Source organism: Manacus vitellinus, unplaced genomic scaffold, assembly GCF_001715985.3.
Source record: "Manacus vitellinus isolate BGI_N305 unplaced genomic scaffold, ASM171598v3 scaffold_29_pilon, whole genome shotgun sequence".
Classification (NCBI taxonomy): domain Eukaryota; kingdom Metazoa; phylum Chordata; class Aves; order Passeriformes; family Pipridae; genus Manacus; species Manacus vitellinus.
The window spans coordinates 8,380,293-8,392,823 of record NW_021940207.1 but is presented as its reverse complement, the minus strand read 5'-3'; the positions used below and the strand labels follow the sequence as shown (position 1 = coordinate 8,392,823).

General features: G+C 37.1%; 1 protein-coding gene across 1 annotated transcript in view; it reads right to left on the bottom strand.

Moving 5' to 3' along the window:
- LOC108640121 (sodium/hydrogen exchanger 9-like) overlaps positions 1 to 12,531 on the bottom strand; it is a 57,285-nt gene that overhangs the window by 22,531 nt on the left and 22,223 nt on the right. The window contains exon 4 of the mRNA XM_018075029.1: positions 9,946 to 10,099. Coding sequence (XP_017930518.1) covers positions 9,946 to 10,099 — 154 coding nt within the window. The remainder of the gene's footprint in view (positions 1 to 9,945; positions 10,100 to 12,531) is intronic.

Below are 12,531 nucleotides of genomic sequence, written 5' to 3'. Positions count from 1 at the left end.
ATTTTTAAAGGCTCAGCTATTTTTCTGTACTTTCTGTTTACCCTCAAATGACACAGTTTTGGCATATGCATGAAGTAAACTGGGTTTATTCTTGCACCAATTTAATTCTGACAGACTTGTTAGAGCTCCAAATTAATCTGGGATATTTTGGTAGAGAGTAATAAATCATCAGCTTCGTTCCAAAGTCCCAGATAATTAAGATGTTCCTTAGCAGCATTTCCAAATAGGTTTTTAAGATTCTTTATTTGTAATTAGAAGAACTTCATCATGTTGACTGCTGCATAGCAGCTACCTTTTGTATGACAAGGAGAAAAGTTTTCATGGAAGAATAAAATTATTGCATTAAATGGAAGAATTGTTTTTTTTCATACTCAGGCATATCAAAGCAACAGTACTTTAAAATATAACAAACTATATAGTTAATTGACTCTAATCCAGCTGGGTGGATTATATTCCAAGCTATTGGTTTATTTATAATTTTCTGGAAATACCTATAAACTATTCAGAGTTTTTGGCCTGTGGAAAATTCATCTTACCATTTGTTGTTAGACATGAATCTTTTATTACTGTGTAGTTTTTCCTCTCTCCTGTACCAAATATTCTAGCAATAAAAGTGTATGTTTCATTTCTTCTTTCTTTTTCTGTTTTCAGTAGCTATGTGGATCAAGAAATAAAAGATATGTGAGGTGGGATTTAACTGCCTGTTGTGTTAGGAGACTATGCTAAAAATTAGACCCCTCTGGCCAATAAAGATCAACAAGCTGACAGGTGGAGTCATGTAGGAGTTGTGCACGAGTCACAATTGCAATCCAAAATCTCCCATTCAACATCTGCCCAGGACTGACTTCACAGTTGCAGTCAGAAAGCCCAAGTCCTCTGTATTTTGGTCTTTTATTTTCTTATGAAGCACAATTGTTTATAAATCTTGTTTAGTATCATTCAGACAAAATGCTATGGTGAATAATTCCGAGGGATCAAATGCACCCCTTATCTTAGCAGAACTGTACCTTGCAAATAAATGATAGGCATTTCAGAAGATCACTGAGATTCATTACCTGGACGATTTCTCATTTTCAGATAGAAATGAAAGGAAATTATCCAATTTATTTTTCTTTTTTTTATAACATCCAATACATTTGATGTCCAATTTCATACTGCTCCTTGATTTATAGCATTTCCCAGGCTAATGGTGCTCTAGCTACTATTACAAAAGCAGCTATTATATTAACCCTTTCAATGTGGGTGTACCCCAAGAAGTGTTTTCTTTCCTCACAGATAATTTCACGTGTGATGTTGAACACCTCTGGATTTGAACCAGAATGCAATTCTCTAAAATGACTTCAGTCAGGAACACCAGACCATTTCCTGTCTCTTGTAGATACCGCATACACGCTAAGGGTTTACATATCCACAAATCCAGAACTGGTGGCAAAGACCACCAAGCAAAGAGAAAGAACCACATCAAGCAATGGTTTTGTATTAAAAAAAGATCTGTAGCTAGGATGTAAGCCAATATTTTAGTCTGTGCTACTACAGGAGATCAAACAGAATGAAGTGATAAACTAGAATCTGATTTCATGCTCTCTGTGACCTCTGTCACAAGTAATCAATAGATTACCATGCAAATTATTCCAGTGCTTAATCACAATGATATCTGATGTGCTTGGCTACACTTGGAATTGCTGATAGTTACTTATAGTGGCTAAATGTCTTATAGCTGAAGTCAAAACTCTGCTTTTTCCAGTCTCTTCCCGGATTACTTGTTCCCCATCATACTGGGTAGGTTACTGGGTGAACAGAGAGGGATTGACAGCCCTGCAGTTTCCTATGTTAACCCTAAACTACTATTTTTTGTTGTATCTGGAGTAATGTGTGGGAACAATGCTGGAGCTCATTAGCAAAATGGTGTCTTGAAGGCAACACTCCTTCAATAACTGTGGGACAGAGCCTTCTCTTAGCCGTTGTTTCGGACTGTCCATGAACTCACACAAAAGCTTCCTTGTTAGTTTAGTTTTATTTGAATAGTTTTAAAGATCTTCTTCACAATTGTGAAACTCAGCCTTTAAACAGCAAAGTAGATTTTGTGACCTAAGAATCTTCCCATAAATGAGTAATGTCCTAATGCTGAGGAGAGCCCAGGGAGTCAGCAGAATGTTTTCTCATGTGTATGCAATTACTGTTAATGCAGGAATATTCAAACTATCATGTATAAAAGATGGCAGACAAAAGGCTCTCCTGTAGATGTTCACAGGAGCAGATAGTTGGCCAACTAAGGACAGTAGTAATTTAAAAATAGCTGCAGTATTAATGATTAGACTTGTTACATTAAATTACAGCAGTTTCTGGATTTCAGAGGGTTGTTAGGATTATAAGCCTTTCCAGGCAAAGATGGTGTGATCTCTGTTGAAAGTGTGTCTGGGTGAAAAGAAACTCGATGGGCTGAAGAGACTTGACTGAAACTGGGCTCTCCACAGGAGTGTTTATTGCAGTGTGATTTTAAATATATATTATACTCTGGCTAAAGATGAATATGACCCTGGAAACAAGAGCAAGCTTTGTTTATTGGAGCTATATTTGTTACCGAGAGGGAACACCAGTTAGGCTGATTATGACTATTCTGAGCACAAAACAAAATAATAAACAGTACAAAAAAATATAACTGCACTTAAAAACATAGTGCCTTTAATTGCACTGTTCGTCTCTATGTTGTGGTCACTCACAAATTGCAGTTGAAGATACTTAAGCTGACATTCCATTTTCAATAGTAAAGCAACAGATGCTTCGCTTCAGCTAAACTTTTCCAGGAATCTAGAGGAAATATGACCCAAAGGAATATGGTTATAGTAGAGAGAACATATCAAGGCCAGGAGAAAACATTTAACTAAATCTCTTCTTCTAAACTGACTTCCTCTGGGCATATGGTGACAGGAAAATGTGCTCATAGGAATACAAATAAAACAATTAAGAAAGTTCATTATAATTTATAACTATTAAATTATGGATCATCTGAAGATATGAACACGTGCCCTTGGCTGGTACGTTCAGAGTAGCTCAAGGACTAGCTACGCTTCAGGAAGGATAATCCTTGTGCACCTATGTGAGGGTGAAAAAGGAAAGCCAAGATGTGTTTACTTAATATAGGAATAAATGAGGAACAGCAGAGATCAAACTCTAGTTTGAATCTAGTTCATAACAAATGACTGTAAGGAGATGTACTATCTCATGCTCTTCTCCATGAGCAGAGCACAATTCAGCAATGGAGCACAGTATTCTGAGGAGGCTCTTTCTAACCAGGCAAAAGGATCATCATTCCTCCTTGCCCCAGCCTCTTTGCCTGGATCCCCTGTCAGGACACTGTCCTTTCCAGTGCCATAGTCGTGTCTCACCCCAGTAAGATTAGAGAAGGCATTGCTCCACTTATCACTGAGAGAAACTACCTAAAACAAACTCCTGAAAGTCACTTAGGAGCTTCACCTCCATTGAATTGCAATGGACTTAAGTTTCTAAGCCACTTTTGACTATAGGGCTTTGTAATAGAACATAGTACATACGTTTAACCTTCTATTATTTGTTTTAAAGCTTGGGAATTTACAGACATAGTTATTGTATCTCTCTGAAAGTTTTAATACAGTTAGAAGAGTCTCAAGATTCTCAGTACCTGCATTTGCAATAAGAGACGGGGTCTCAGGAGCTGAGAGGGCTCAGTCACCTACTTGAAAGCACCAGAAAGGGTCCAGTGCAGTTTGCTCCTAAAGCTCCAGGGCAGGAGGGTGTCAAGCACATGCAAACACTTTCAGGCCAGTTGAAGTCTCAGCCCTATGTGACCTGAGTTTGCCCACAAACCAGCAAATGCTGCAAATAGAAGCTGATATGAAAACCACCACTTTTAATATTGCTTATGTCCTTTTAAATCAGTTTGTTATTGTTTAAAGACTTCTGTTTAGCAAACACTGTGAGATTAAGCATCCTAATTTAAAAGTCCAGTTTATCTCACCGTCCCATTCATACAAATTTCTACAAATGGGATCTGGAGGATTATTTTCTCTTAAGACTGATTTGAGACAGGAGATTGAATAAAACTATCCAGATGCTACAACCGTATGATGGTAAATAGGATCTTAACTCTGGGAAAACTCAGAAATATATAGATTTTTAATAAGAAAGACATGCATGTCAGTATAAAAAAAGGATGTATCAATCTTTCTGTGTAACTGGGAAAGTAAAGTAATGTAGGCAGCACCATCCACCTTGTCTAAACCAATCTGTTAATCCTTTGATCTAAAGTACATCCTCCTTTGATCTTAGGCTGTGGAAAAGGAAGTTTCCTGCTCAGTGCCTCCTGTTCTGGAGCCCCGAAGCTCAGTCATATTTTTACCACCATTTCAACCCTTGGGATTTCTTACTGCAACTGTTGTCTTTCTAGATAAGGCAGAAGTGTTTCCAAAGACCATGATATTGATTTGTGTAGGTTTTTTTTTTTTTTGTTTGAAGGGCCTCTTTTGGGAAGCAGAAAGAACAACTTTGGAAGCATAAAACAGACCAAATCTGTTCAAAGCTTCCCACTTGGCAGTGCTGAGTGCTACCACTGTTGCACTGTGTTATTCTGCAGCATCTCTTTGAACACAGCTGAACGCAGGGAATGCTACTATAGAGTTGGGAATAATGAAAAAAATATTTTTGAAACAGGAGTGCTAGAATCCTGGCCAAGGTCATGTTGTTAGTGTGATTGCTGGGTCATAAAGTTCTGTCCTTCAGCAGTCTATAACTAGTCGTTAAAGGTCTGAGATGAGCACAGAATCATAGACTACCAACTAGGTTTTGGTTTGGTTTGGTTTGGTTTGTTTTTGTTGTGGTAGACAGCTGTAGTCACACACAGCATTTAGCCCCACTGCCCATCTGCATCCCTAGTGTGACATCCTGGTAAACATACACACTGCCCTAGCCTTTGATACTGAACAATGGATTGAAGTGTTGGATACTAAAGGAACCAAAGTCTTGACTACTTCTGCTGAGAACGTGAGTTTGGACAGCCTAGGCTATTCCCCAGAAATGTGATATGCCAGGCCTCTGGCATTAATATTTAGAGAAAGTTGAAGGTTTGGAACTGAAGTTTTGGGTGAACTAGAGAGGGCATGATTTTAAGGGCACACACTTTTCTAAAGCACATACAAAGGGAATGGCCTGATGGGCACAGTATTAAAAGTTACTATTCAATGCTGCTTAGTATTTATTTAGAATATGGAATAAAAATATCCTTATTAACTGAAGAACTGCTGCAAAGAGATGCACAAAGAGTCTGGAAATCTCTTGACAAACATTTACACAGAAGGTGATGATAAACAAACAAGACCTAATACTTAGCACAGTGCTTTTATGGCACATATTTTATTAACAGCTTTGTATTTTTGCTCTGCCTGTCAGGAGAATCCTTTATCCTCAAACCTCTCATTGCAGATTTACTGTAAAATGTAGCTCTCTATTTTTAATCAGAGTATGGGGAACGAAGGGACACATATATCTAAAAGCATTAGCAAGTAATACTCAGCATCTCTGAAGGCACATTTATTCAATACTTCAATTTGACTGGGAACCCACATGGCTATCTTTGTCTTGGTGTTGATGTATCATGAAATTATTCTCACACACTGATGCAGGTTTATTCATTTATTCTGCCAGGGACAGAATATTGTAGTCCTTTCACATGGGGAGTAAAAACAATTTTTTTCCCCTGAGTTATAACTCTCAGATAAGCCAAAAGACAATGTATTATTTAGGAATGTGGTGCAACCACTTCTGCTCTCTGAATGCCAGCTGATAATGCTGTAATGGACTGTGCATGTGCCTCTTGCTCAGAAATGTTAAGTTACTGCACCAGACAACTGGGAACATTTAAATAGGACCCGATTTTCAGTAAGAGAACATTAAACACTTCCTGAAACACAGTGTTTCAGGTATCTAAAAATGAGACAGTTAAAATAAATAAGACATTTCCAGAAGTGTATGTTTCATTCTTTTTAGCACAAAGTTAAAAAATATTTAGTCTTTGCCCAGAATTTCAAGACTCATTTTAAAGGCTGCTCTGTATGAGTAAATGTGGTAGTAAAATAATGAGAATTATTCATATGGGTTTCTTTTAAAACTGTGTTTTGACATACAGAGACATGTAGACATAAATTTTGCCATTAGCAGGTCAGATTTCCAAGGCTTTAAGAACTTTTCTTAAATTCAAGCTACGGTTTAAGTAGGAATAAATGTTTCAATATAATTTATTTGTTAAATAAAGGGAACTAGAACTCTGAACTTTAATAAACTTGGTGAACTCCTGGGATCTATTTAAGCTTGTTTTTACAAAAGCTCTTAGCACAGCTGGCTTCTGCAACCTTGTGGGATAGCTGAGTGATATTGCTGCATTAAATGGGGGTGGAAGTTGAGCCTTTTTCAGTAGCACATGGTTAGTTTTGATAATACATCTTACTATATGTTTTGGCAACAATTTGCAAGTGTTGTATAAGCCATACATATTCCTGGAATAAATCAAATGGTAGTTATCTCTGAGGACACATCTTCATCTTTTCTCTAAAAATAGAGTGACAGATTATATTTACATTATGTTAAATTTTAACTGAAAAAAAAAAAAGAAAAACAGATCTGATGCTATTGCTGTGAGGAGAGATGGAAGATTATGGAAATTCCAGTTATTATGGAAACAAAGATTGATTTTTCAGAAGACTATTAATTCCTGCTATCATTTTAAAATTGTTATTTTTTCTTATACCCTAAGAGTCCTGGTCACTGTTATGAGAACTTCACAAATTATGGAGAGTGCAATACATAAGTGAAACATTGTACAATATGTCGACAATAATGTACAGTAAGACAGATCTTGGATACCTTCTTTTGCCTTTACTCTGTAATGCATTATGGTAGAGCAAATGGTAAAGATATTGGTGTGAGTTGTTTCTGATTTGTGTTATTTTTACGTATATTCAACATAATGGATGCTAGATTTATTTATGTTTTAAAACCAAACAGTTGGTCTGTACCATATAAATTCAAGCATTTAACTCTAGGATAAGACTGAGTTGATCAACCTTGAGGAGCTGAGTTGCATTTCTGGAGCTACTTGGGAACTGTAGCCTATTCCACATAGGGAGGGTGAGCACAAAACTCTATGCGAATAAGATTCAATTCATCCAAATAGACTGAAATCACATGGTCCTCTCTACTAGTCTCTGAATGCCTCCTGTTCAATTAAATACATTATCTGCTGGATAACCATTTTATGATGAAAGAATTAATTGGCAAAAAAACATATTCGACTTGGAACTGTTATTTGCTAAATGATGGTATTTCTGATCATTACTGCCCCCTGAGAAGGTTTACCAGTACAACAACTTATAGATTATATAGAGAAATCCAGTGTAGTTACGGTGACCATTCATTTATTTTTAATTTCCTGTAAGCACTTTATTTTGATAATGTGCATAACTTTATTTCCAGTTGTTTAGATTAACTGATCTAGCACTGTGCTTTGGATTTGACCAGTAGTGGTAGGTCTGCTTCCCCAAAGCAGAATTCCCCTGGGGAATTCCACAGGAGACGTTTCAAACTGTCCTGGGGTGTGGAGCCTGATGTAGGTTCATGTCAGTTGAACACTGAAGGCTAGTGTGAGAAGAGTCTCCCTCTTGTGTGCTTAGAGACGTCATTGCAGCACTTCACCCCTTTTTTATGTAATTGATGACACCCCAATCTATTCCAATAAATATCTTCAGAGACAATCATACAAGTTTTGCGTAGTCGTAATGCAGTTTCCTTTGGCTTTGTGAGCTGAACCCTCCAAACTAGCTTGAAAAATACAGTCTCTTTCTTCTAAATTTATAAAAAGAAATGTGGGTGTAGATGCAGCTCAGAACTGCTGTTTAGGCACAGCTGCAAACATACTGGGGGAGTGCACCAAGCAAGGTGGTGTAATTTGCAGCAGGGCCATAACTTTCTCAGCAAACTCAAGTCTGCTAGAATCCATACAAGTATCATCTGTCATGAATTACCACCACCACCACCTTTAGATACAATTACTTAGCAAAATTACTTAAGATTAAAAAGACAAATGGTAGCTAAGGACAAAATTCCATATTGAGGTGCAATAAATTATAAAGACAGTGAAATATATTCACTGGAGAGAGAAATCAGAGCCTCAATATACATTTGTCTATTTAAAATTTTATCTCAGTTTGACCACCTTATAATTTGTGAAGCTGTATGCTCTGATGTCAAGAAATTAGCTGGAAATTGTGAACCTAATAGCTTTATAGTAAGAAAATCTATATCCCAATTACAAAAGCAATTTATTTGATTGGGAAAAATGCCTGGCAGATCTGCTGGGATTCAGAGTAGATCCTCAAAGAGATGACCATTTCAAATCAATAATGACTGTCTGCTTTCAGTGTCTTTCGTTAAATCTGTTGTACAGGTGGGTGAAGAAAGAAGCACATGATTGCATTGAACAGTATAAACAATTCATGAGATCCCCTTGCTTGTGGTGTTGTGGGACTCTGCACCTCTGGGCAGCACTAAGTAGCAGAAGAAATTACATCCAATTAAATTGCTTGGCTTAGTGAAAGCACTTGACAATGTTCATTTAAAAATTACCCAGAAAGCTAAACCAGGACAGGCATCTAGTGATAAGTCCTTAGACTAGACATGTGACTACTGCTCACTGCCTCTTTCCTTTGCTGTAGTCTCAAAATTATTCCTTATTCCTCTTTTGTAGAAATCCAAACTGATATGGCCCCCAAGACCTAATAAGAGCACTCCTCCTCATCCATGTTTCTGTTGCCATGTAAACTCTGTTGCTGACTGACAGTGAAAAAGTGGCAAATCTCAGAAAGGCAGCTGATACTGCCAGAGTGTATCCAAACTGTGATGAACTTGATTGACATTATGGGACATGAGACATGTCATGTAAAAGAATCAAACTGTCACAGAAATAGAAAGACCCTACACACATATGGATGCCTGCATTTTATGTTTATACAGTAAATTTGCACGCTAGTCCTTATTTTGTCTGGGAGTTTTATCTATGCTCTTTGTTAAAGCTCCAATTTGGTTACCTTCAGCTGGTATTTTACAGCAACAGGCTGACATAAAGGCTTGTAATCAGACATCATTTTGTAAACAAGGAAAATATATGCTATATATAGAATAAATTATAAGCAATTGTGAATTTCAAGGCTATCTTGATACTGTGGTTTTCTTTGGTAATCTTACAAATCATGGCAGTGAGTTCTAAATGGATTATGAAGTGACCAGAACTCAGCAATAGCATTACAATCATTATTAAAAGTTGGGTTTCAAAAAAGCACACTTGGAAGGACACTGCATTTAAATTAGGTACTTTTTATTCCAGCTTCTTATTTCACTCTCTTGTCATTTCACCTCCCTTGCCATTCATCCTTGTCTGTGAATAGAAGTCACTATGAAGTAATTTTAAAAATGCCATAGCAAAAAAGCATATATAAAACAATTAGTAATAAATTAGTTACTGAATGATGTACCAACAGAGGCTGAACGATAAACCAATGCAGGAAGATTTTTCTAGCATATTCACATTATAATCAGAAATATGTGATTTATTATAAGTTTGTGTAATAAATACACATTTTAAGATGATGGCAAAATCTACTTTTATAGCTCTTTCTTCAACAGTGAGGAGGACACTACTAACATTTATTCACAGTGCTTCAAAGGAACAGTAGTGGATGGGATGGGTCTGACCTAAGTGTAAACCCAATACAAACCTGGGGAGAACCTGTTCCTTGTGGTCTGGAACCTCTACCAGGTAGACAAATACTTCCTTTTTGCTTGTTAAAACTCTTAAAATGCACATATGTAAGCATTAGAAAGTTGTGAGAAGGTAGTGATTGATGTTGTAAAGAGAGTACTAACCTGATCTGAAGCCAGGTGAGCATTGGTGTCGTGCCCCCACCAAACACCCAGACTGTGAAAAACACAATTAGCAGTGCTGTGGTAAACATCATTTGTTTGGGCTGGGAGTTTGTGTCTTGAATTGCCAATGCAAATGCTATTGCACCACGTAAACCTGAAAAAAGAAAAAAGACAAGGAGGATGAACTTAATGTGATGGAGAAACAGAATTTTACTCTGTTCAGTCCAAACCCAGTTCCAAGGGCAGAGGAAATTTTCAGATCATAATCCTCCTTATAAAATACTGAATTGTGCTGATTGAAAGGATGGGTTTGAATGCAATGTAAACAACTTTGAAAAGTGGACAATGAAAGTACTCTCATCTTCACATAATAATCACACAGTTGCTTTACATCCACTGAATTCTTTGTCTTGAATAATTGCAAATGAAATAGTAATCTGAACTTTCTGCATGTTGAAAAAGAAATCTGTATCCTGTGTTCAGTGGGACTACTCCTGAAGTCAGGTGTGAGAAAGAGGATTGGCATTAAAACCTGTACCCAAACATGCAAATTGTTTCTTGCTTGAAAAAAGAACATTTCTTTAAAATAATTCAACGTGCTAAGACCAGTCAGAAAAAATATGGCTTAAGTACAATGAATAGGTTTTAAAAAATGATTCTAAGTATCTAAAAGGGGATGCAAAATAAATTAGTGTACTTGAAATATTATAATAGTTGTAAAATTATACACCTACGGAGACTGAAAAAACAATAACTTACAAAGGTGGTGAAAACAGCTAAATGAGTTTAAAAAAAGCCCCATAGGTAGTAATAAGCTGACTAAATAGGTCTTCACAGAGTTCCATGTTTAAAAATTGAGGGGGAAAGTTCCTGCTGGTACCTCCAGCCCTCAGGATGCATAATACAAATAACACTCTATATTTTCCAGTGCTTTTCATTTATCTATTTAAATTTACTTTATTGTTTTCTAAAAAAGAATTCTACAAAATAAGGGTAGAGAGGAAAGCTATTACATGTATACAATACACACTGAATCCAAAAAGTACTTTGGAGGAATTGAGAGATTAAATCTAGTAATTAAACCTCTTGTAAGGCACTGATGGCATATGCAGAATCATTTAATTAACTGCTAAATGCAGCTATTTTTGGCCTAGAACTCTAAAGCTCAAAGATTACATAGCCAGAATGTGAATTATTTGCAATAGAAGCTGGGCAGTTTATCCAGGGAACAGCACAAAGCCATTTCTGCAAGGAGGAACCAGCTTGTAGTTACCCAGTCAGCGTAGCAGGTTCCAAACACTGCAGTCAGCAACAGAATTTGTCCTTGGATGTGCTTTTGTGTAGAAGATGTGTCTGAGAAGGCAGATGCTTTACTATTTTCTTACAGGGAAAAAAAATATCAGCTCATTTTAAACATGTGTCTGAGAAGGGAATGAACAGGGAATGAAAAGGTATTTTTCAGTGGTTACAGTGGTAATCTGGTTTATTCCATGGGCCTCTGACACTTAACCCTGGGGTGGTTTTCTGACTAGCCCAGCTACATTTCGGTGGAAAACAATGCTGCTTTCCACAACTGCAATATTAAATACAGAATATCTGTTTTGATAAGAGAGGATATAGGGAAAAAAAAGTTAATTAATGTATCTCTGTTTCTTGAGCACTGGACTGGCTGTTTCTTCAGTTTAGAAAAGTAGTGAGTGCCTTCACTGCATTTTTTATTTATACAAGACTCAACATGGTCCATAAGAGCTAGTTCAGTTTCAACTAAAAAATGTCTAAAGTGAAATAAATGATCAAAGCCTTTGCTTCCAACTAAAGCAGGGGAAGCAGATGAATACACCTCAAATGTAAAGACTCAATGAGAAGCAAGGAACACTACTCCCCTTCTCTCTGTATATCAAAATATATTCTGGGTAATAACACAAATGAAGGAATGGAATTTTAACAACCTCAGAAAATGTTAAGATGCTGAAATAGAAAGATAAGGAGGATTAGATTTTCTCTAACACCTCAGGGAAAAATGCCAGCACAGCAGAGTGGAATGACTGGATGCAGTGGACACTGGTACCTCAGCTCCACCTGGAGAGAGTGCCACTGCAGAAGGAAAACACTTGATGAACCGTGGATAGAGATTCTCTCCCCTCATCTTTCAGAGATGCTGCACTGACAGCAGCTCCACATCTGTGCTGTGATCCATTCATCCTTGGGCTCTATCACAGATTTCCTATCAGATTTTTCTGCTGACTGTGCCAACCATTATGGATTCATTTTTAACTGATATTCTTTAATATGTCAGAACCTTCAAAGAAAACCACCCCAGGGTTAAGTGTCAGAGGTCCATGGAATAAACCAGTTGGGCTGTTAGCCATCCTTTGCTCAGACTCCACACAGACACATCTCTCCCAGCCCAGCACTCTGAGGAGCTTTGAGGGATGTAGTGTTTGTTGTTGGTGTGAAGAGAATCTGCCAGGAAGGGAGACTTTCTGTAGGTAAATCTGGTGTTTTGGTTTCAACTGTAGTTCTCTGCTCTTTTCTTCCTTGCTTTCTCTTCTATTTAGCTGATTTCTTTATGTATCTATGTCTCTT